The sequence below is a fragment of the Strix aluco genome, chromosome 4 (genome assembly GCF_031877795.1).
Source record: "Strix aluco isolate bStrAlu1 chromosome 4, bStrAlu1.hap1, whole genome shotgun sequence".
NCBI lineage: Eukaryota > Metazoa > Chordata > Aves > Strigiformes > Strigidae > Strix > Strix aluco.
The window spans coordinates 90,777,525-90,803,514 of record NC_133934.1 but is presented as its reverse complement, the minus strand read 5'-3'; the positions used below and the strand labels follow the sequence as shown (position 1 = coordinate 90,803,514).

Below are 25,990 nucleotides of genomic sequence, written 5' to 3'. Positions count from 1 at the left end.
CAGAGAATAATTAACATTAATTTCAACATTAATTTTGCCCTCCCAAATGTATTCTCTTGGAGATCATTCACTGAAGCACCTTAATTCAGATGCACAAAGTAACAAAATTTTTGAAAAAGTAAGTGAATTTTTAAAGCTTTGCCTTTACAAGGGAAACTCTCCTAGAGTTTCAACAGGTGATTTGGGAATAGTTTTGTGCAATATTTGTTACTGTAAATGACACTGAAAGACAGCTTACTGCATGAGCTGAGCATGGAACATGACATGGAAGGTGAGACGCGGATTAAAAAAAATTATTTCGGATGTGTCTTTAAGCAAAGACCCACCTCCTCCCTATAGGCAATAAAAAGCTACAAAGTCTTTTGTATGTGCATTGGTTTGTTGGGATGTCCTTGGCCAAAGAAGTCCTTGTTGCCCACTCCTGCCAGCAGTTTGACAGCCCTCCAGTGTGCTAAAACACTGTGGCCTCCTCAAAAAGTGATGGGGATGCTTAAGAGTATACAGCAGTTGCTCAGCACCCATAACTGTAAACGGAAGATCCCTTTCAGATCTTAATGTGTGTCTAACTAGAGCTGCAAAGACCATCCTTCTGCAGTGCTGGAGCCTGGGTGCCTGTGCCTGGGTGCGGGTGTGCAGCATGCACTCACCTCCCAAGCAGAGAGGAGGAGGAGGAGTTGGGGATTGCTCAAGTGGTGGTGGCGGGGTGAGGTGGCGCTGAGTCAGGCACTAACACACCTGCCTGCTCCTGGCAGCTTAAAGCACGAGAAGCTGCCTGGCTGAGGCTCTCCTGTACCCATTGCTGCCACATTTTGCACCTGGCTTGGACGCGGAAAAGACCGCGATGGGGCTGTTCTACAGTAAGATCCAGGTAAGAAAAAGAAAGAGAAGTCTGTTCAATGTGCTGTGCAGGCAGGTCCTTGGCAAGAGGGGACCCTGTAGGAGATGGTTTTCTAGCTCCTTTATCTTCTGCTGTGAGATTTCTTCTTCAGCACCAAAGCAGAGAGGAAAGTGGGTCTTCTGCCTGGGTTTTGTGACTACTTTGTGTTTTGGCCTTCAGGAATGCAAGGACTTTAATACTGCAGTAGTTTAACTATTTTGAAAATCCCCAATTAAAAAAAAAAATCTTTTTGTTTGTTGCTGTTGTCCTTTATTTCCATCCAATTGGGCTAGGCCAAACAACCCATGAGGATAAATAAGGAGGTATCGCTAATGTCAATGTGTGCATGGGGAAATCCAGGAAACTAATATTATGAGGGATGTTAAATATAGCTCTTAAAAATTGTGGCAGTTTTTGGGCATAAGGGAATGAATGGTGACACATTGTTATATATTGATCTATGTATTTGTTGCAGTGATAGTCCCTGCTCTACTGGCTGAGCACTACCTGACAGGTAGTGTGCATGAACTGCCTCTTATGTGTGTTTTCCACCACTACATAGTTTTGCTCTTTCTTTTTTACTCCTCTTGGTTGTTGGGTTTTGGTGGGGGTTTTTTGTGGTTTTAAGGCTTTTTTGAGGTTTTTGGGTTGGTTTTAGTAGCTGTGTTTTTGTTGTGGGATTTTTTTTGTTTGTTTGTTTTTTGTTTTGTGTTTTTTTTTTTTATTTTATTGTCATTTAGAGCATTAAATGTGCAGATTTTCCTCCTTTTATTCCTTTAAAAAATATAATTATCTAGGGAACAAAGTGGGACCTTCAGTCCCCATACTTTTGATTAAGTACCATGTTTGTCTGATCCTTGCTTAGGACGAGAGAGGGTGACAAAATCAAACCAGTTTCCTGGTAGGTTTGTTAAATGTCTTTTGATAATCACTTAGGTTTAAGTGGTTTCCCAGAATTTTCATTGATACTTTCCTGTGGCTTTTGCTTAAAGGAAGATTGAATGAACTGAATTATTCAGAGAGAAATAATTAGAGTTGTTGCTTTCACTGCCCCCTTCTGAGAAGTTTGGAATAGGTCTCTGGAAGACACTTTTCAGGTCCTCATTGTCTAAGAGCCAGCACTGCTCTGCATCAAACATAACCATGGAGTTATACAACTATAAACCAGCTGACGAGCAGCATCGTTACACCATGATATCGTTACTAATTCCTGCCCTGCTAGATTGTCTGCTGTTTGTTGTGAAATATAGTGGATATATATGACATCCTTTGAATTTGCACAGACCAAGATGTGCGTCAGCTGTATTAGTAACACAGCAAGGCTCGCTATCATACATGTCTCTGTGATTGGGTTGTAAGAGTCAGACACCTCCAGTTAAGGCTTACCACAAGTTTCCTCAGAATGGAAAATGGAGTACACCAGAGGTCTGGTCTGTGATTGAACGTACATTTTGGGTCTTGGGCCACACCTGGCTGCAAACCTTCTGGGAAAAAGGACAAGGCAATGCACAAGGAAGAACTTCAGTTCAGAAATGTTTTGGATGGTTGGAATTGAAATACTTAATGCTATCTCTGACTGTGCTTCTGTTCTTTTTCTCTGCATGCTCATTCCATGCATTTTGTATGCTGTTCAACAGACAGAACCCTCTCCATGCAACTTGCTCACCGTAAAAATCATACGAATGAAAAATGCCAGGAAAGCAGACTTGTGTGAGTATCTTTGTTTTGCCCCTGGAGAATCCACATGTTTGTAAAACTACTCAGAAAATAACCAAGTGTCACAAGCACTACAGAGTATTTATAAAAGGAGAGAGAGAGAGATGTATGACTGTAGATGAAGGTGAGGTAGCATAGTTACAAGATACTCTTTGCCAGTGTAACGCTGAAGTCTAGCCACCAGTTGTAGTTCAGATGTTTGCACAGAGTGCATAAAATGTTTCACATTTGGATCTGCAAAGAAAGATTTTGTATTCACAGGGAAGTTTAGATGGGGCACTTATTTCTATGGTTCCTTCTTCCAGTAATGTCCACCCTGTGCATCCCTGGACCTATCACAGAATATTTTATGTGAGCTCAGGACTGCATGCCTGACACCTCTCAGGGACTGCCAAATTTGATTCAGCCATAGGAACAGCCATGTTTCAAAACTTAGTTGAGGACTCGCACTGTTGGTTTCTTCTGTTCTTAACTCTTTTTACAGAATGCCCTGTTATGAAAGCTACGTAAAAGTTTATTAATGCTCCATAAATATCTGAACTACAAAGCACGAGGAAAAAAGGTGTGAATGACAATCACCTCCAATCTGAGGAGATGGCCGATTGTCTTGCATTTATTCATTTATAAAAATAAGAATCCAGAAAGTTTCTATAGAAACCAGACCAAGCTAAATTTGTTCAGTTAAAATGTTTCAAGACAAGACATTTGTTTGGGCCTTTCCAAAGTAATTTGCTTTGAGTTCTGCTATAGTTTCTCTAGAGACCAAAGGTATATGAAGACGTTTCTCACATGGATTTTTATTGAAGAGAAGATACTTTGTTGTTGCTGAATGTATGGGGAAGAAGAGTCTGTACGAACCTTCCCACTGGACTATTTCTGAAGTGCGAAAATGAGATTTGAAGCTCAGATATAGGCTGGAGAGAAATTCCTTGCTACAGCTAAAACCTATTTGAAGGTACAAGCATGTGCTCTGAACTGAAAGAAGGAGTTGTGGAAAATTACAGCCCTTAGTTATCTCCCCACACAATCATGTTCTATTAAACCATCTGCATGATAATGAGCTTACCAGATTTCCTCTACACCTTTTTCTCATCTAGATCAATGCTTTTTTTTTTTTTGTCTTGAAACTATTCTTATTCTGAAGGGAGTTTCCTATGTTTTGAAGCTGTCCTTCCCAATACTAGAAAGTTTCTAGGACAAGGGACAGGTATTGAAATGCTCAGGCATTTCTGCTTCCCAGTCTGAGACATGTCCCACAAAATGGAATGATGGAGATTCACCACCAACATTGCCAGGCTATCATCTGTTTGAAATGGTAGTATCAGTCAAAATATTGAGGGGAAAAAAATTTGCACAAGCAAAACAAAACCAAAACTTACAAAAGGTGAATGTTTTGCGTGTTGGGTACTTCCATCATACCTGTTATGGCACTCCTTGCTTACGCTTAATTGTTGAATCTGGTTTTGATTGACAACTGATTAATTCGAGTAACATTTGATTTTACTGAGTGTAAAATTTGTCAGTTGCATTTATCAGAAAGGTCTGCTTTCAAACCATTTCAGGATGTAGTTTTCTATGCACCCAGACTTGTAGAAATCACATATTTCAATGACACGTTCTTTATCATACAAAATAAACCTATATTTAAAATGTTTTAATAAATTAATTTAACCTCTGGTTAAACTCACTGGCAATGTAAAAACTAGTGCAAATTGCATGTTGGTAACTGTATGTGACTTTCGCTGAGAAGCAGCAAAATGGGAGGCTTAAGATAAAAGATGTACCACTTGTACAAAATTTTGCTGGCTTGTGTGTAAAACGGGGGGAATATTGTTGAGTTGTTTCAGTCATCTTTACAGTTCCCTGGAGATTAGCCTGACGCAGCCTTAGGAAACCCAGAAGCATGTGGACCTCCATCACCAGTGATGTACACTTTTTTACAGTGCTATTTTCCTAACACTGATTTTTTGTTCTCATTCTTCCTTTTCTCAACTCTGTTTTTATCACTTTCCTTTTCCTGCAAACTTTTCTAGATAGAACAAGTTGGCAAGTGTCACCTATTTCTCAGTCATTTTAATAAACTTTTAATGTTTTAAATCATCTTCTTCTACTTCTCATCAGTTGTGCCCATCCTTTTGTTTCCAAAGTGAATCCCATTTTGTTATTTTCTCCTCTCAAGATTCCTTGTTGCACTAGGTTTATGTAGAGTTTTTGGATCACTTTAGCACTCATCTGGTGTTTAGAAGGTCTCCCAACCTGTTGCCGCAGGTTAACTTCATTATATCTGCTCCATTTTCCAGGTAACAGAGATGGAAAAATTAATCCATAACAACAGACTCTCAGACTCTCACTAACATCTCCTACGGAATAGATAACACAAGACCTTTAATGGAAGTTCAGTGCATAAGATAGTATTTATATCTAAGACAATTTAAATAGTTTCATTCTGCTTTTTAAGTCCTGCATCTTTTTAATGCACTTTTGCACTATTTTCTGTCTCTTTTTCTCATTGATCCATAAGTGTGTAAATTATAATACTAATTTCCACTTGTGTATTGATGCATAGCTGATATCATTGATAACGCCTGTGAATTTAGTGCCTTGTTTGTGTTCTCCACATTCCCCCTTCCCACTGAGCACACCCACGTCCCCATCAGGCTCACTGGGGCTCTTGATGTTCCTGGTCCTCTAAACACTTGCCAGTTCCCAGCTTTGGGTGTGTGTCCCATCTTCATCCTGACTCCCTAATGGGGTGACACTTGGATGTGCCACCAATCCAACCCACCCTTAAAAACATGACTTTCTTTGCAGAGAATTTCAAATTTCAAGTTCATCCTCTCACAGTCCTTGGGCAACCACCATAGCTCCAGAACAAACAGAAGGATGTCTTTTCATAGCATGTGGTTCAGTTTTGGAACTCCCCATGGCAGAAGATCACAGGTGCCAAAAGTTTATGTGGGTTCCAGGCAGAGACTGGGCAAGTTTCTAGAAGAGAAATACAGTGATGGTTGGCTTAGGAAGTCTCTGAATTGTGATGGCTGGGAGAACATTACCCTTTTATGCTCTTCCTTAGACACCCACCTCTAAATGTGGGGCATATTCCCCTCTGGCACTGATGTCCATCCCTAACAAGAACAAAGATCCTTCCCCAAAAAAGACAAAGGGGCTAAAGAACAAGATACTGGAGAGAAACAAAATCATTAAGTGGAATTAACACATGAAAAAGATAACAAAAGAGAGTGTTAAGGGTTAAACAAAAATGTAAAAATAGGCAACTAGATGGGAACATTGAGCTCAGCAAATTTAAGCCATTATTCCCTGTTTCCTGAAAACATCCAAGACCCCTCAGTGGACACTGCCTGTGGGCTCTGGGCTAAATAGACCTTGACTGGTGTAGAGTTAAAAATATTCTTCAGCATTTTCTTAGTAAGAAAATGTTATTTTTTAAGCTTTTATGGATTTTTTTTTTCTAAATTAGGCTTGTTAATTTTGGAAACTTCCAAGTTTTGGACTTTTTAATATAAGGCTTATATTATTTTGGGTATTTTATAAAATTATTAAGTATGTTTTACATTTTAATCAGAAAACATATTTTATGCCATTGCAGTAGCAGTTCTGCCATACATGAGATCAACTCCTGAAAAGAAATATAGCTAGTGAGATACATTATTGTTTGAGGAACTATGGTCCAATGTGATACTTATTGCAGGAACCCACAGACTTCCTCTAGTGTTTTGTTTTTGCAGTGGCGTTATTGTTTCATTGTTTATTACTTACTTCACCATTTAAGCAGTTGCAATTATATACCAACAACCTATTGTACTAGGTGCTGCTTGAAATCTCATTATAAAATAGGAGGAAGTAGATTGATAAAGCCAAAGCAAGGAGAAAATGGGGAAAAAAATAAGGTTATTTAGCAACATCTCAACAAAGGGATATTTTAACAAGGGATGTAAATGAGACTAGTGATACTGTTTTAGGGATACTTGTAGGGTGTTTCACCAAACGTGAAGGGCAGGTGGGAGAAAATGTGAAAGCTTTTTATTGAAGTTTAGCTATTAGGAAATTAATGTTGAATGCTCCTTGGAGGCTGGAACTGATCTTCCAGGACTGAATGAATTCTGATAGCCTGACTGTGAAGGGCCTTGAGAAGAAAGATGTTTACTTTTACAGAAGTAACCCACATTCTTATTTAAAAAAGAATATAAGAAGTTCCAATTATCTAAATTATCTAATATTCTGCACTCTATAAAACAACAATGCCTGCCTGTCTACCCACCCTCAGCCAGATTGCTGCTCAGCTCCACAGTATGGGAGGAAAAAGAAAAATGCTTTTCTCAGCTGGTGGTGACATGGATGGGTCCAAGTGAGGTGAGACATGATCAAGGAGATGATCTGGGCAAACCAGTGTTTGAGACCACGTCCTTGGTTCGAATCCCTTCAGCACAATAAGAAAAACTATACCCTAACAGTCATGAAAAAAATCTACTCCCTAGAAATAGCTTAAATGTGAGCACCTAAAGGCAGTCCAAGAGGAGAAGGATGTCCAGGTTTTTGTCTGGGTTACACATGGGCTGGTGGTTGCATCTGATAGCATCAAAAAGGAGGTAGAAATAAAATATTAGCCCAAATTATTTAAATTTGGGCTGTCTATGAGACAGGTGAGATTTTAACTCAAGCCAGAACAACTGTTGCCGTGCTCTTGTCAGCGGTGCAGTGTGGTGCTGGGGCTATGGTGTTTCTGAGCATGGGTCATGTCACTGTAATGCTTTTTAATGGTAAAGCACGATTGAGATCCAGTCCTGCTGCTATCCTGGAAGATAATTACAAACTTAGTGTAATAACTGGACAAAGAGACCGTGCTGTAATAAACACCTGCTGCCACACCTGCTTTTGGCAGGATATTGCCCCACAGCGATACCACGGCTGCCACCCCAAGCATGTTTGACGGCTGCTCACGTGTTGTGGTCCAGGGGAGGGACACAACAAGTCGCTGCTGTGACTCTGCTGTGTGTACCATGTGTGAGCGTAATCGTCGTAGTTAGGTGGTGGTACGTAGTTATGTACCAGAGTAATGATGATTTGCTTGCACGTGTCTGGCAATGGGAGCCTTGTATGTATACGTGAAGATGCACTTGATACAAGGCAATGGGATATTGCTGTGTGAGCGACTGGCGTGGGCACAGAGTATGCTGTGGAGTTCTAGTTCTTGCATCTGCTTGCGCCTGGAGCTGGTTGGCTGTGTCAGAAGTCCCCCAGAGAAAGTCAGAGATCTGAAAGGAGATGTCAGAGCTCTGTTGTCTTACAAACAGTTATTTATTAAAGGTGCATGATACAGTACAGTAGCAGACAGTGATCACTTGCAGAAAAGAAAAGATTAGTGGACTTCAGAAGAAATATTTTGTTCTTTGCAATAGATCTAGTCAGAGCATGTACTGCTCTTTGGGAAATGTCAGTGAAATAAACTTTGGATTGATCACACATTTATGGACTCGGGTCCTTCTGATCCTCCTCCTAGTGTGGACAAGAGCCGACAGCAGTCTGTGCTAATATCAATGTGAACTTCCCAAGAGCCAAAAAGGATTTTCATATGGACATTTCCTGTATACACACAAAAGTTTGGGAGTGATTAGGACTGTTGCAAACTCAGGTGTTTTCTGTGTTTGGATTTTTATTTATTTTTTGTTAGAATTCATATATCTTTGTACATACCACAACTGGCCTCATGAAAGTTACTTTTTTTGTGTGTCATTCAGTTACGCAAAGATGACTTTTTAGTTTCGGGGGAGTCTGGAAAAAACAAAAAAGGCTGACTTTGTTAATTCTTCAATTAAACATGGAGTGCAATAAAGGTCCAAGTCAGTTCTATGTTTCCCAGAGTCAGGTCTACCAGTAACAAGACTAAGTCTAGTCAGACAAAGGTGTGTCTGCTATGCAATGACAGGAATGCTTGAATAGGTGGTGTTACACATAGAGGAAATAGAATACTAATGATGGGATTGGTATTTATGGGCAATACTCCCCCATGCTATCTTTGGCACTTTGTGTGGGTTGTTGTCCCTAACTAACAGATCATATGCTGTAGGGTGGTCAACCATGACTTTTGAGTGTGGGTCCACAGGATTGTTAATCTCATGATTCATGTTTGCCTTTTATTTCTTAACAACTATGACAAAACGTATTTGCAGGGAGATTATTTTGACCTCAGAAGGAAAGTGCTGCTTGATGATGTAAGCACTGCAGACTGCTGTGAACTGATGTTTCGTACTGAACGTTTGGGTCTGAACATCCCTCACCTATGAGGGAGCTCAGGTGGAAATCCAAAGTTTACAATTGGCCTCTTCATCTGGGAGAGGAAAATGAAAATACTAAAGATGCCCTCCCTACATCTAGAAATATTAAAACTCATAGGTGAACTTTATGACCTGAACACACCTCTAATTGAAACAGCAAAGCCAAAGCAATGCAATCTTGTTCAAAGAAGCAACGTCACCTAGCTCTGTGCTGGGAAGCACAGACAAGTTTTCACCTGTCCATCAAGTGTTGCAAATACCCTTATTCCTCTCTGGCTGAGACACAGAGATGCAGGTGAAAATAGTGGCATTAAGCAATAAATTTTTATATGGTTTTACTGGTGAAAACTCTCCCTCAGGACAGCTGCTTCTCAAACCAAATGTTACACCTTTGGACTCTTCAACATTTCAATGTTTTTCTTATATGTGCTCATTTTAATCCAAAGAAGATTAAATGCAATTCACCTTTTCCTTAGATGACGAATTTATTTTTCTTGAAAAATTTTCTCTTTTTTTTTTTTTTTTCTTGAAAAGCTCTGTTGTTGATCTCTGTGGTGTGGGTGTGTGTGTTCCCTTTAACTTTTCAAAAGGGAAGAAGGCACACTGAGATTAAGTGCCTTGGTGGAAGACCTGCCTTCTGTGACAGCAATGGGGCTTCATGGGAACCTTTGGTGAAATGAGCTTCTGTTGCCACTGCGTTGGCAGCCAGATGTGCTACAGAAAAGAAAGGGTGCTCCAAAAAGTACACAAGATGGAACTTGCAGCCAGAGCTACCCCAGAAACATGAAGGCATGTCCATGCCTACCTGTGGAAGCCCACTATGTGTGAGCTGGGCTGTCTGTCCAGCAGTCCCCGTCACAGCTGTTAATGTTATCTGCTCCGTGTTCCTGACAGGCAGCTGAACTACCCACGGTGCCCAGTCCTGTGAGGCTCTCGTGTGTGTGTGTGCATGCCTCTGTGTGTGAGGATGGCTTGCCAGTGTTAAAACCTTTGAAGTCTGATGTGTATTTATAGATAGTCTGGCTATGTATCTCTTTGAAAAGGAATGCAATGTAACTGCATATTTTGAATGTTTCCAGCAATTAAAAGAAGTAGTTCTCAAGAAGAGCAAACTGCCAGGCTTTCATAAAGAGTAAAGCAAGCTGGTTAGCACTGGTTTGATGGCACCTTAGATAGCATTCTGGCCTGCCTTCTGCACATTGTCCTGTGTACAGAGTTTAAAAATTCATACAGTGCAACACCTTACGGGGTACAAGATGTGCTTCGCTGGTCCATTGCTTCACGCTTTCTGTCTTTTCAACAGTAACCCAGTCAGACTGCTACGTGAGCCTAAGCCTGCCAACAGCTTCAGTGCAGCATTTCCGCACCAGAACAGTCCAGAACAGCAAGAACCCAACATGGAACGAAACTTTCCACTTCACAATTCAGAGCCAGGTTAAGGTAGGAACGGTGGCTATCCCCAACATGTATTCTTACCAGATATCAAACCTACCGTATAGCCCTTCCATACTGCAGATCTCTCTGAGTTCCCTTACAAAGTATTCACACTCTCTTACTGTAGTTACTAGCTTTCAATGGTTGGATAAGACTGTATCTTCCCGAATAGTCTATTGTCTGTAAGAGTACAACTGCAAAATTTCTATTTTACTGTTGCCTTTGCTTTCATTCTTGAACTTCTTTCCCAAACTCCTTTAGCTAAAATGAAATATCTGTGGTATCTTATGTTTGTTTCACCTTATACAATCTATTTTTTTTTTGATTCCAGAACATTCTGGAGCTGAAAGTTTGTGATGAGGATAAAGTAACTCAAGATGACCATCTCCTCACTGTATTCTTTGATGTCTCCAAAATTCAGCTTGGAGAAAACATTCAACTGTCTTTCCAGCTGAATCCACAGGTATGGATAAAATTCAAGGACAAAGATAAGGGGACACGGTCAGGTGAAAATGTGGTTATCTCATCTTTCCTGTTACATGTCCCATACACAAGCCTTTCTTACTGCCCATTTAGCCACCTGAGTATGTCTGTCTGTTTCAGGGGTTGATACCCAGTATTGCTTCTGTAATTACTGCAAGTTTTGGGTGCTGCTTCTACAGACAGAATTGGCCAACATCGTTTGACTTGATTGCCTGGTTGCTGTCCTTGATGTCAAAATATTGAGAGTTTACCCCAAGAGTTTTGGGCATCCCTTTGCAGTTGGAGCTGGTGGTTCTGAGCTCTGCATTATGTTCTGCTAATATAGAAGTAGATCTGCAGTCATAAGCTGCAAACTCAATAAGTGAGTTTTTCAGCAGGTCTTGGTTTCATAAGGTTGAAACAACTTTATACTGAAATTTTAAGGACAGTGTTTAGGCCTAGAAACACTTCAGTGAGTCCTGAATTGATTTGATACCTGTTTTGGAAAGGCTGGCTCTCCATGCTGTATTTTTGTTAGTGCTTACATTAGGGGCCAACAAGATAACTGGAGTTGCACCAAAACCTGTAAGGAGGAAGGAAATCTCAGGGGGAGGAAACTACAAAAGACAAAGATGAAGACTGAGCATGCAATCAGTCTATGTGTGCAGACTCCAGCAAACTGAAGTACACACTCCAGAACACCCTGGATTTCATATGCCCAAGTGCCCCACCATATTAATGTGCCACGAGGCCCATCTGCATAGTCTATGGGTGAGGGCTGGGAGAGGGGTAGGGTGATTTGGATGCACCAGAGAAATCCAGCCTCGCACATGCTGAGGATCAGTGGGGAGCACTGAGAGCTTGTGGGGGAGGACAGGAAAGTGGAATTGCAGGTGGCCTGTGAAACAGTGGGGATTGAACTTATGACTGCAGAAAGGGGAGCAACCACCAAGAGGCCTTGTAGTAGGTATTACATTTGGCCTGCAAGGTCTAAACTAGGAGTCTGTTAAAATAATGGATATGATGTTAGAAGTATGTGACACTAGAAGTATAGTGGATAGACCATGAAGAAAATCAAATCTGTTGCATGTGCAGTAACAAAAGGTGGACACTAGCTTATAGAGTCCCCTGAAGAGCAGATTCCTTAGGGTATCTCTCTTTGCAGGAGAATCAACCTGCAGTGACTGCATTCATTTTCTTTTGCAGGGAAAAGAGGAGCTGGAGGTTGAATTCACAATGGAGAGCAGGTGTGTAATGTCAAATAGGTGATCAATAGAAACGTAAGCCAGAGGCAAAATGTTACTGACACAAAACATCAGTTTACACTTGCAGCCCCTAACCCTGTCACCATCTGAATAAAGCAGAGGGGAAGTTTGGGTGTTCAGGAAATGTTTGTGTAGGACATTTAACGGAGAAGGGGTGCATGACCATGCATGGTGTGTGTGCATCTACACGGGGATCCAGACACGCAGAGAAGCTAGCACAGATGCTGATGGGAGCATAGGGATGTCCATCATGGCTGCTGCTCATAGGCTGCAAGGGGCATATTCTGCACAGGACGAACTTTTAAGTTTCAAACCCCTCTTGTTCCTTACTGTGGGATCCCAGATGTTTGCTTTATCATAAGAATGTGGGAAAATAATACTTGGAATTTGTTTTAGTTGTGGAAATAGATAAAATTTTTTTTTAGTGTGTCTCTATGCTGACTGTACAGTTGATGGAGAGAATGGGTGTGTAAATCAGTCCTAGTGCTGCTAGTTCATTTTTAAGGTAAATGGTAATATTTTTTCTTTTTTTGTTATGGTATGTTGGATGAATTCCCCAGTTTTTCAGCTCTGATCTCCCAGGTTTGACTGAGGAATAGAGGACAATAGTGTAATTATGCTATCCCTGTGTAAATTTGCTTCAGTGTGCCAGAAAACAATCCTGTGATACAGTGAGGAGCTTCTCCATTCAGCTGATCTCCATACATAAAGTTCAGACTCAACCCTAGAGGCAAATTGGATTGCATGTTCAGCTACAATTTCTGATGCTGTTTTTGCTTATGTTGCCTGTCCAAAGATGGACTTTTAAAGATAAAGATGATGAAATAATGTTTAAAGAAGAGGTTTTTTTAAACAAACAAAACAGAAAAAGGAGAAAGGTGGTTTTTAATTGTTTTTCATTTTGTCTTTTAGTCCGGATCCTCCTGAAAACATTGTTACTAATGGAGTTTTAGTGGTAATTTTTGTTTCATAATCCTTTCTCTGTCATATAGTAATGCTTATTGCAAAGCTGATATTAAAGGTACTGGGCAGTTGCTCCATACAGTGGCATGAAGGCATTGGCCAAGAGGCAGGCTAAAGCTGGTGTCGATGCTGGCTTTCCCATGCGGTCCCTGCTAGTGACTCATGCTGGGAGAGGCTGCCACTGCAAAAGCTGTGAGCTGTCACCAGCACTTGTCTCTGCCCAAACTGAGCTGGGCTCAGGCAGACGACACCCTTCCATCCGCCCAGGGAGAGCTGGGCTGAGCATCCCACCCTGTGCCCCTTCCCCTGTGGCTCATCCTCCTCATGCCCTTGTGGGACTGCTTCACCAGGCAGGACTGAGCAGATCCCTTCTCTTTTCTCGTCTCTACATGATCTGTTATTTCCCATGTGGAAACCCAATGCCACCTCCCTAAACCTGGTAGGGAGGGTTATAGGCTGGTATAATGTCTCCCCTGAGGTGCATGCCCTGAGCCCCTGCACCCTGCATGAGCCCAAGGGACTGGATGAGGCAGAGCTCTGCTGACAGCAAATGTCTCTTTCTCTTTCCCTTTCCCTGGTTGTCTCTTACAGTCCCGTGAGGTTTCGTGTTTGGAGGTGCAGGTGAACGGCGGGAGGCTGAGGAAGGACAGTACGGGTGAGCCTTTCACTGACTTATGGAACAAATCTGGATGCCACTTTATGGCAAAAGCGTTCAGTGCTTTATGCTTGAATGCCCTGGTTTAAAGTTATTTAAGATGCAAGACAAAATCTCATGGATGGCAGTGGCCTCTGGAGGGGGCTGTAGTTGGTCAAAAATATACAAATTATTAAAAAATGCAGAGTGATGACCATGTGGTCTGGTTTCCCCACAAAATACTTTCTTCTCTAATAACAACTTGTCAGATGCTTATAACTTTCCAAAATATTTGTGCAAGGAATTGAATTTTTCTGAGTCTTAAACAGAAGCAAATTCCTGTTGTTTCTGGATTCAGAGATAAAGAATATGAGCAGAACGAAGACTGGGCCTCCTTTATCAATTATCTTCTCAAAATTCCTTTAGGAATAACAATATAAAACATGCCACTAGGTTAAACACAAGACACACGGTATATTGCCAAAGACATGTGTTGCACATTTTAAGCAGAGCATCACTCCAGTGTCGAGTCCATGCTTGTGGACCTGTGTATCTCCTACACAATTTTTAAAACATCACACTTGGACATCTGATGGCCCCAATCCTGCAAACTGCTTTAGCATGTGGATGATCAGTTGAACTCAGCTGTCACAGTGAAAAATTTTGCTAGATGGGACCGAAAATGCTTGAGTGGGATAATTCTTTTGAAGGGTGACTATATACCTTTGAGTGTTTGAATTTACATAGTGTATTTCACCTTGAACCTGGGTTGATATCATTCTATATAAAAGACCATTTTTCAGTTATTTTAAGAGACATATCTGGGGCTTATTAGATGAAGGCCAAAAACCACCAGGCATTATTTTTTTAAGTGTTAGACAATATTTCAGAAGAAATATTACAGGCTGAAGTAAAGGGAAACATGATAGAGGGGCTGAGATTTTACTGGTTCCAAAGAGAACAGTGCTCTGATACAAAAAAAAAAAAAAAAAAAAAAGTCTTTCTCCCAAAAGTCTGAAATTTTCAAAATACCTTACTATTATAACAGAAAAATATTTTAGTACCACACATTGTCTTATTGCTGAAGTACTTTGAACATTTCAGACTTTCAGGAGAGAGTACTTTTTTTCCCCCCAAACTGTTACCAGCTGTGAATCATCATCTAATGAGTAGACCAGTAGTCTCAGCAATAACAGTATATATGGAAGTGCAGTGGTACTATAGCAACATTTACTATATAACATGTTCTGCACACGAGCTCTAAATCAAAACCCAAAGGCTCAGAAAGTCAGTCTATTCATCTTATAACTTGGGTATCAAAATGAATTAATTACTTAGGAAAAACATATATTATATTACTGTGCAAAGAAACAAACCACATTTTTGGAAGAACTTAAGTTTGAAACTCCTTTACTTCAGAAAGAAAGTTTGCATTAACTGTGGACGGGTCATACGAAGGAACCCAGACCCACACGCTGAGCTCCTGCCTCTGCCCGACCTCCCCGGCCAGGTTCCATTACATCAAGTATAATCAGTCAGCGCTCACTGTGGCTTTACCGCGGCGGAGGCGGCTCAGCAGGGTACGTGATCGCTACTAATGGCTTTTTGCTGTGTATTTCTCTGGGGACCTCTAAGACCTGAGTGTGCGTTGCAGGTCTGTGTATGCAGGGAATTGGTAAGTGCCTGTATGTAAGTGAGGCAGGGGAGACTACTTTTGCCTCGTTTCCCGCTTTTCTATACTAGTTAACTGTCATTATTTTTTTTTAATCTTTTTTTCCAGTCTCTATCAAGTCAAAATGAAAGGGATATGAACCAGTCTGTCACTCTAGCTCTGAATTCGCTTCCTATACAAGAGAAAATAACAATTGCAGAGGTGAGAACAAGTCTTTCTTAATAAAAAGCAGCCCAAAACACATTCAGTTTGGTGGGTGATGAGAATCTTATAGTTCAGTGATTCAGTTCCTGTCAGACTCAACGCATGCTACAGTGTAAGGTGTGAATTACAGTCACTCTACAACTATGCTTTTTTTTTTTTTTTTTCCTTTTGTTCTGCATGTGGTTTCAGGCATGCTGTTCAACCCTGTTCTGAGTTTAAATTAATTCCCTCAGGACATATATAATATGTTCATCAACATAGTGTGGAAGCTAACAGTAATGGATATGACAATTAAGATCTATATTTGCAAAGGGAAAGTCTGAAGCAGAAGATAAAACAGAGAATATCCATATTCCTGTGGTTCAGATGCCCAGCTTTCAATGACCTTCCCAGAAAATGAAGGTTAATCTAGGTGTTCAGCTATGAAAAGCTGAGGGGCCCTAAGCCCACCTGGCTTGAATGAATGGCTCACTTCTGTTCCACCCAGACTGTACTGGAGTTCATTATATCTCTCACAACCCAGACCATTGCTGGCCAGATTCTGCAGCTGCATTGCTGATGGCAAAAATAGTAAAACAGCCCATAGATGGAGCGGGGGAGGAAGACGCAGGATTAATGACCTGAGCATGCTTACACTGTTTGTATTGCGATTTTCAGGACAGGACAATTGACTTGTACACAAAGGCAAATGAATGGTAAGTGAGTCTCCAGCAAGACCTGATCCTGTAACTGGGAGACCTTTGCACCTACACAAAACTCATTTGAAATCAGCCGGGGTCCACGCAGGCTCAGTTGTAAGCGGAGGTGTGTTCATCTTTGGGTTGCAGGCTTTTGTTTGCCAGGTTCTCCTTTTTCAGTGATGGAGAATTAAATCATGGGTCCCTTTTCCTCCAAGTTTCCAAGCTGTTAGTGCGGCTTAGTAAGTAGATCTCGATTTGTGTGCGCTATTGAGCCACAGATGGAGCGACCAGCTCCACAAAGAAATAATATTTCTGTATTGTACAAACAAAATAACACCAAGGCATGGTAGCTCTTTCCCTAATCAACTGTAGTTGGGGCTGCTGACAGCAGTTACCTAGTTAGAGGCGTGTATAGCAGGCACTACTGAAACTTGAAAAATGAGCAAATAAAACCAGAAGTGTGTTGTAGGAACCTTGTTACCATACCAGGAGAGTATGTCATGTTCTGCTCTGCCTTCCCATTTGCATTCCTGTTAGCTACAGCAATTATCAGAGGACTGTCTGTAGTGTTGCTCTTTCTCATTTATTACATTATACTGTCCACAAACTGGTTTGTAAACATATACAAGCATAGCTGGAGTTGACCACGGCAGACAATAATAATATAATATTTCTGCCCTGGTCTCAGGACTCAGGGAATGTGTTTCAGGCCAAGAGACCTGGATGCCCGCTTGGGGTTTGACCTGTGCACCGACGAGCAGGTTTTCCTGCAAAACCGGAAGAAGGTGGTTGCTGCTGCACTGAAGGATGTTCTTCATCTGGAGGAAGATCTGCAAGAGCATGAGGTAACCAGGAAAGGCACTGCTGGGGGATTTTTCTCTTTCTTCTCCTTCAAGCCTGGAGATGAGGAGTGATTTCTCACCTCCATCCGGGTCAGGAGTGAGGATTTCTGTCAGCATCTCCTCCTCCAGGGGCACTGTTTGCAGCCAGGGTGATCTTAGCTGGAGAGCTCAACAGTTTATCTGAATGAGCAAAGTCTCTATTTCCACTTGGCTTTCAACTGAATCATTTGAAGGAGGTTCAAACCAGTGAGTTTGGTCTGTGTTTCTTAAAAATCCTTCCTGAAGTGCCAAGATCTTCTAGCACACCCCACAGGGATGTCCAGCAACTTGTATTATTTATAACTCATAGAGCAATGTTGCTTTATCTCTAATCTACATGCTTTATCTTACTCGTTTGGATGTTGCTTTTTGACGTCTGTAATCTTTTGACATAGATGTGCTTTAATGCCACTTTTCCACCTATGCTTTCTGCCTGTCTTTGTGTTGAACAGGTGCCTATAGTGGCTGTGACCACAGCAGGATGTGGGATAAGAGCACTCACTGCCATGTATGGCAGCATTTTGGGTCTTCAAAAGTTGCGTGTTCTGGATTGCATTTCATACATCAGTGGTTCATCTGGCACAACGTGGTGAGGAGACATTTTTATACTGTTGTTTGGATCTTGTTGTGTTAAGCAAAACCCATGTTTTGCCTAGGGCTTTAGATCTTGGGGAGGGTAAAAGGGGTCTATTGAGTTATTGCTTCCACCTTTGGTCTGTGAATGCCAGGGTCACCCATGAAAGGCTTATTGTACTTCATAAATTTGGTGTCACTGAAGTAACTTATCCCTAACCACAAGAGGAGACTTTATTGCAAGTGCAAACATCCTCAATTGTATGCAAATGATCCTTCATGGTTATTTACTGTTGAACAGAAACAGCATAGACAGCTGGTGTAGCTGTTTGTGTGGGATTCCAGATGAAGTGGTTTTTGACTGATTGCCTTTAGAATTGCATTTCTGCTCAAAGTAAGCTCAAAGAGGAGGGTAACGTAAAGATAAAAGAATAAGTGCCCAAAGCTCTGCAAAGTATATCCTGAGTTTCAAAAACATCTTAATTTCTTTCTGCTTTCCATCATGTTTCCTGTCTGCAGGACAATGACAAAACTGTATGAAGATGCTGATTGGTCACGTAAGGATCTTGGAGAAATAATTATTGAAGCTCGGAAGCAAGCAGCCAAATGCAAGATGGGGGCTTTTTGCTTGAGAAGTATGAGGAATTATTACAGAGAGCTGAGCCAAAGGACCCAAGCAGGACACAAAACATCTTTTATTGATCTGTGGGGGCTCATGATTGAATCCATGTTAAACGATGGGGTAATGTCTATACATCTTCTCATAAAGCTGTTGATTTGATCTTTATGACAATTATGAGAAATTAAAACCCTAGGAAGAGACACCTGGGCAGTAACACTGTACTTGGTATGTAGGCAGAACACCACTTATTTACATTAATAACTTGGAGACATAGTGTATGTCTACACTGCAGCCTCAAGTGTAGCATAGAAATGCTCAGACTAGCTCTAAAGTAACCGGCATGTAATAAACACTGTAGCTGTCCAAGAAATTTTTGAGGTTCTTAGAGGTTTTTTATGCCCCCATGCTTTTGTCTCCACTGTTGCAATATTTAAACAAGCTGCAGTCATACTTTGAACATACTGCAGATGTACCCCAGATATACTTACTGCACTTTGTGATTTAGTGAGGACAAAGTATATAGATCCAGAGCTCCTGAGACATCTTAGTTACAGAAACTGTGATATTGCAGGTGCCTTTCAGCTACTTTGGATTTGATCTCTTGGGACCTCCCATTCCTAATTTTGCTGTAATGACATATGCAAAACTTTCCATTTGAACTAGCAGACTGATGATAGCTGGAGAAAAAGCTATTTTATTTTAAAATCCTGTAATCATAGTTTGTATTTCGTCTAGGTGAAACAGATAAAATGAAATACTCTCATTTCACATATTTCACATTTTATTTCTGGCCCCAGTTGTACATACCAAAAATTGCTAGAATTTAATTTGGCTGAAGTACACTCCATTTCATGTATAAGATAAACTGTTAGTATTGGAGAGCTCAAGGATTTTTACTCTGTGGATGTTAACTTTCAATATGATTTTCAAAAGAAATTTTGACTAGAAGGGTCATTAACATGCTGCCCTGAAGAACTCATATGTGTAACAGATAAAGTATGTAATAGCTGAATTACCCACATCTGCTCTATTGTTTCACTTACATTTAGCAATGCAAAGTTAGCATAGCATGTGAAGCAACTCATTGCTGTTACTGCATACTGAATGTAGAACATGGCTAGTTATCTTAACAACAATTATTCCTGTTTCCATGTTTTTCTTGCCCTCTGTTATTCAAGTACATGGAAGTAAATTTAGGAGGGAATTCAGGAAAATGATATCTCATATTCAGACAGCTGATGTCTTTAAGGAACTGATTGTCAGCTAACTGGTTGGTTTTATTTTTCCAAATCCAGAAATGCCATCATAGACTTTCTGATCAACGTCGGGCAGTGAATTGGGGTCAGAACCCACTGCCTATCTACCTTGCCCTCAATGTCAAGGACAAAGTTGCCACCAAAGATTTCAGAGGTAATTTTTCAATTCTGGAAAAGAGCTATGTTTTTACCTTGGGAGATACAGCATGGGGATACTGTAAATAATGATGATTTGTTTTAAATTCTCACACTGAGCCAGGAGAAATACTGTTCAGAGATGTAAAGAGTAACTGGGCAGCCACAGGATAGACAGCAACATTTAAGTATTTTGTAAGATCTCCTGGCATGTAAGTGTGCATATTCAGACATTAACTTCAGACTAATAGCACAACATAGATCTGTGATGTCTCAGAAACCCTATGAATTCTTAAAGAAAGTGATTCACTGGAGATTTAAGTTTGCTTAATGTATATTTTTCATGGTTGGCTAAAGGCAATAAAAGCAGCAGAAGTCAATCCGTGTTCGAGTCCACCTTCCATGAGAAAACTTCCCACTTGCTAGACAAAAAGAAAGAAGAATTAACATTTTTCCTTAGCCCTGACATTGTTCTTTCACAAACCTGTAGACAGTGTGATAGCTGATTCAGAGGTGGCTGTCAGTGGGGTTTGCTCAGGGCACATGCTAACCCAGTTCTCCCGTGAGGGCTTGATGCCTGAAAGGTTTATCCCATGTCTGGTGATTTGACTGTTTTTAGCAGCAGAGCTAACATTGTTGGTGCATGTTTTGGCAGAGTGGGTAGAATTCACACCATACGAGGTGGGCTTTCTGAAGTATGGTGCCTTCATTCGCGCGGAGGATTTTGGCAGTGAGTTCTTCATGGGTCGCCTGATGAAGAAGCTCCCTGAGTCCCGGATCTGCTTCATGCAAGGTGACTCACCTGCCTTGGGAAGTGACAAGAACTTAATACAAACACTAATGCGTCTGGAAATTAGTCCCCAGCAACCCACTGTTTCGCATGTGGTTCCAGAGGTACTGGGTCACGTCAGAAATGGTTCAGTATCTCAGCCAGCTGAAATTCAGCATGTCTCCTAAGACTTGCTCAACTGCTCAGCTAGCAGAGGTGGTTTTACCATTTGGATTAAGATAAAATGAAACTAAAATGACAAATAAGTTGTTATGTACCTTTGTGAGTGCTTTTGAGGCATCACCATCTCCTGTAGCTTGCAAAACATTTTGAAAGTTGGAAATCTTTGAGACTTTGTGGAAGCTGAAGGAAATGTTGAGAAGAAATAAATAGGGTGAGAAAGAGGGGAATCAGGGAAGGAGCTGGCTGAAAAGATTTCTCTATCAAAGGAAAAAGGAAATGAAACCAGGAGAATGACAATGTGAAATTTCTCAAAAAAAAAAAAAAAAAGGTTGTTCCAGGTAAAATACAGTGGAAGGAAAAATAATTTGAAATTTCTTCTGAAGTAAGTTTGCCTTTTAACTCAACTCTACCACTGAAATAGGTGTCTGGGCCTATGCAAAAATTGGACAGAAATGCAAAAAAAGTTAGAGAAGATCTGTGGAAGGAAGAGAGGCAGTTTTAAAAAGAACTTCCTGTGCTTACCTTAGTACTACTTATTATACCATCCCCACTTCCTAGGAATGTGGAGTAGTATCTTCTCCAAAAACCTCTTGGATGCCTGGCATGCAGCTGACAATTCAGAGGACTTCTGGCACAGGTGGACCCAAGACAAAGTGACTGAAATAGGTAAATCACAAGTACCCTTTGACTTACGGCATCCTTTGTCCAGGCCCCTCTGATATGGCAGTTGTGCTCACATTTCTCACATTTTGAGTTCTTCTGTAAGCCTGGTGCTCTCATACTCTGGGTATGGGAGGCACTGGGAAAATAAAGTGGTCACTAAAGTGTTGTGTTAAAACACTTGGAAGGAAAGCCTCATGTCAAATATTTGTTAGCCCGACAGAAGCTTGAGCACTTCCTTTTCCAATATCTGTTTGTCCTGCATAGCACATTCCTCCCTCAAAATCTGACTGATTTAGAGGAGGTCAAAGGAGGTCAGTGGAGTGGAGGTCTATTACACCATCTGAGAGAGGCAGCTCTGTACTGAAAGACCATTCTTTGAAAATACTCATGAGCATCTTCATGTAAAAATTCAAGCAAAGCCAGTGATTTCATAGTGAACAGACTTGAGTCAGGATTCTGTAGACTATATTTTTGGAAAAAAACCCCAAACCCTTATGTTTGGGTTTATATAAATAATTTGCAAGTTTGTGTTGGATTCAGCTGACCAAACCCAAACCAAATAGAACAAATAGTTTTTTTAAAAGTAAAAATATTTAATTGGAAAATACAACATTAATTTTTTTTTTCATTTTATAAATAAGCTTTGAATTTCAGATTTAACCTACATAGAATCTAAAAGCACTAATCGTCTCAAATATACAAATAAAATTATTTTCCCTGTTTTTATTTGCTTGGAAAAGTGAATTTAATGTGTACCAAGATCATGGTCTTTTATGAGAAAAATGCTCCTTTAGACAGACATGACCAACCAGGCTTTAGAAAACAAAAGTAATTTTATATTTTGCCAAAAGATTGACTGGAACTCACTGCAGACCACAGGGAAAAACAATGCAGTGCTGAGAGCTATGAACACATGATTACTGTTGGTACAGAAGAGTCGCTGACCCTTTCTCCTCTTTGGGACTAGCCTCCTCTCAATCGTGGTTATAATTCAATTGCATGTCATTGATGCCATGTATCTCCAGAGGAACAACCGGACTTGCCCGAGAAGCCATATGAGATGGCTACATGCATGTTCACTCCTACTAGCGGCCTCTCCACGGCTCTCCGGGATATCCTGACGGACCGCCCTGCTGTCTCCAAGTACCACAACTTCCTGAGGGGCTTCCAGATGCACAATGAGTATATCCAGCAGGAGCATTTTGCAAAATGGAAAGGTGTGGACAGCACTCCTGCCTACGTGCCTCAGCAGGCATTGGGGAAGGCACAGGGGCTGGGATTTAGCAAGGGGCATTTGTACATCCCCAAAAGAACTGAGTGGCTTTTGTGGTTAGCTGTTGGTGCTTCCTAAGAGGAGAGGAAGGAGAACGAAGTAACTCCTCACATCTTTCATTTCTAGTAACACAACTGTTCAATTTTTGGGCTGTTTGGTACTGGAAGTCCTCACTGGGATGAAAATCACTGGGGTGGGGCTCTACACATATGTAAAACCTGTCATGGGTTTGGTGCAGTTCATGGGTAGGAAAGACCAGCAAAACATGGGTAGGAAGGCTGAATAGAGCTTTAAGATTGCTGTGAAAGCAAAGGGAAAATCTTGGATGGGAGGGAAGCTTGCCTTCCTTTTGCTTTCTAAATTGGCAGATGTCTTTCCGCAGTTTGCTAATAGCTCTGAATCTTTTTATCTTTAGACACTTTGTTAGACACCTCTCCTAATGACCTGAGAGGCAACTCGGAGCACCTGGAGTTAGTGGATGCAGCTTTCTTCTTTGAAACCAGCTGTCCACCCCTTATGAGACCAGAGAGGAAAGTGGACGTCATCATACACTTAAATTACACTGGTGGATCACAGACCTTGGTAAGAACTCTCAAAACTGTCTTTGCTCAGTAATGGCTTTTCCTTTACTTTCCACAGCTTTCAGACAGGTCTGTAAAATGTGAAATTTAGTGGAATTTAATAACATGGAATTTCCAAACCTTAGAAGAAGAATAGAAATTCCCAGAGGGGAGAATATCTCTATTTTCAAACCACTTTTGAAATAGTCCTAAGTGCTTCACCAGTGAAGTACAGAGAGACTGGCACAGTGAAGTTATGATGGTTGAGCTGCAACTTCCGTTACAACTATGTGGAAGATTTTATAGCACAAATATAGCTGGAAAAACTGTGTCTGTGACTCAGATGATGAATTTAATCTGCATTTTCCTTAAACATATAATTTTTTATTTGGCTTTATTTTAATATGTGATTTTCTAACTGTCCAAGAACAACCTAGCAAGTGAAGAATTTCTTCATCTTTATTTTTATTTCTTTTAATAAATACAATTTTTACCCTTATATAGTGGGCTTGAAGCAAGATATCAAATGCATCTATTATGTTTGCAGAAATCTCATTTGATTAAAATGGTTATATAGATTTTGAAAGTGATATTCACCACGTAAAAGACAGATTTAGATTTCCAAATAAATATTTGTAGTTGTAAGCCTGTCCCTGAAGGGCACCACAGAAAACACAAAGTTCACTGGCTAAGGTTCTCTCATTTTCGCAAGAGGAAGATAACCTCAATGCTGTTCTTACATTGTGATGCCATATGAAAAAACATTGTTCCTGTACTGTAGCTGAAAAAAAGCATATGTAATAACTTGCACTACATTTCTTTCTTGTAATCTGAAGTCTTTTGGAAATAATTAATTCAAACAAACTGAGGTGGTACTTCAGTGTTTTTTTAGATAGTTTAACAAAGCTGGTCATCAGAAATGAGCTTTCTGATGAATGCTTTTAGAACTATATTTTGAGACCTAAAATATGTTAGCTTGAAATCTCATATTATTTCTGAAATTCTAAGTTATAGAAATGGTTAAGTTGGTCTCAAAACCTTGCTAAAGCCTACTGAGGTCAACTCACAAGTTATACTGCTATATAAACTGCTATGACTTGATTGTGAATCTTACTGTCTTGGGCCGCAAATTTAGTTTTGTTTAGATCTAAATTTTTCTGACTTATTTCTCCTTTAATTAATAATGCTCTATAACAGTCTTTGAATTCATCTCTTCTGTTCCTAAATCATACTCCCATTTTAGAGACATGTCTTGGTACATATTTAAACTCTCTTTACCATCTTGATATTGGGTGTTTTCCTGCAAGACTATTTTCAAACAGCTTCTCAGGCAATAGAAGAACAGTCCCTGGGGCTGCAGGTGCTCACATTATTGCCAGATGTCCAGCCCTATCAGTCTATTTTGTGCAGCCTGGCAAGAATTACTGGGCTTTCGCAGCAGCCTGATCTTGTGTATCTTCCATTCCTTACATTGCTGCTGTTGGGCCATGACCAGCCCCTGGAGCAGGCTTGCAGATACTTCTCGGAACAGGGAATTCCGTTTCCCAGCATTGGGCTGAAAGATGACGAGAAGGACCTGAAAGAGTGCTACATGTTTGATGGTGCAGACACCCCAGGAGCTCCTCTGCTGCTTTATTTTCCTCTAGTGAACGACACCTTCCAAAGATATGTAGCACCTGGTAAGTTAGTACCCAGCTAATTTTATTGATCCAATGAACTTTCTTACTCCTTAGTTGGTTTCCCCTCATCCCAAACAAAAATCCTTTGATTGCTTCTTTCTACTAGCAAATACATTGCAAAATGGGATGATACAAACTGTTTGCTATGAAATCTTGTGCATAATTTTAGTTTGAGTCTCGGTGCAATTCAGTGAAAAAGAAAACGTGCTCCTGAAGCAGATGAATGGGAACCAATTTCTTCTTGTGCTCTCCAAAAGTTTACTTCAGGGTGTAGAACAAAGCATATTTTTTAGATATTATATATTTTTATGAGTCAGATCTAGGGGACAATTACCTGTAAAGTATAGAATAGTTCTATGGAGGGACACTCTGCTTTCTGTTTGGGCTGTTTAATGTGTTGGTTGTATATGCTGGAAAATCAAAGCAATAGTACATAAACTAATACAGTCACAGTGTCCTTTTGGACCAGTGAGATGCAGGCTTTGTTTTTTATGATGATTTCCAAGGCTATTACTCTTCTGATTCCTCCTCTCCTATACATCTCATTATTTCTTCTACCATTAGTATACATTATACTCAAGAACCTGCAGGGGAAGACGAGTGCTTGTGACCACATAAAAAGACGTGCCATGAGCTGGCCAGTAGAAGGTGCTGGTTGCAATGGAATGATGTATAATGACACTTTTTTTTTTTTTTTTTTTTTTTAATTCAGTAGGCTTTGTTCAGAAGTAGATTTTTCAGAGATCATAGCACTGGACTTGTCTTCATATCAATTGTATCTGTGACCTCTCTAAATTATTCTTGACATAGTCTATCAGAGTAGTGTAATTCCCTGGGACTATACAAAACCTTCCTCTTTTCCCTTGACAGGCATGTCACGTAGTGCTGCCGAAATGGAACTGGGCAAGGTTGATATCTCCAGTTTCTGCTCTCCGTATTCAACGAGGGAGGTCTCACTGAAAGCAGAAGATTTCAACAAGCTCCTGAAGCTGACCAATTACAACATCATGAACAATGAGAACATGATTCTTCAGGCCTTGCGCACGGCTGTGGCACGGAAGAAACAAGCTCCGAGCCAGCCAGTATCACAAGCACAGCCTTCTGATTGAACAGCATTTTCCTCTCTCTTACTAAGTATTTATCAATTATATATTGAATGCAATATCTACTTCACTGTTCTTGGCAGGTACCATCTC

The 25,990-nt window shown here is 40.6% G+C and overlaps 1 protein-coding gene across 1 annotated transcript; it reads left to right on the top strand.

The window, feature by feature from the left end:
- Nucleotides 1-841: 841 nt before the first annotated feature.
- LOC141922161 (cytosolic phospholipase A2 epsilon-like) lies at nt 842-25,903 on the top strand. Its single transcript, XM_074821296.1, has 20 exons — nt 842-868; nt 2,515-2,587; nt 10,190-10,326; nt 10,652-10,783; nt 11,989-12,029; nt 12,960-13,002; nt 13,602-13,665; nt 15,064-15,224; nt 15,425-15,517; nt 16,178-16,215; nt 16,889-17,045; nt 17,534-17,670; nt 18,174-18,396; nt 19,572-19,686; nt 20,323-20,460; nt 21,178-21,285; nt 22,308-22,499; nt 22,971-23,137; nt 24,611-24,794; nt 25,665-25,903. Exons 1-20 carry the CDS (start codon nt 842-844, stop codon nt 25,901-25,903), a joined length of 2,469 nt encoding a protein of 822 aa, XP_074677397.1.
- The last annotated feature ends 87 nt before the right edge of the window (nt 25,904-25,990 follow it).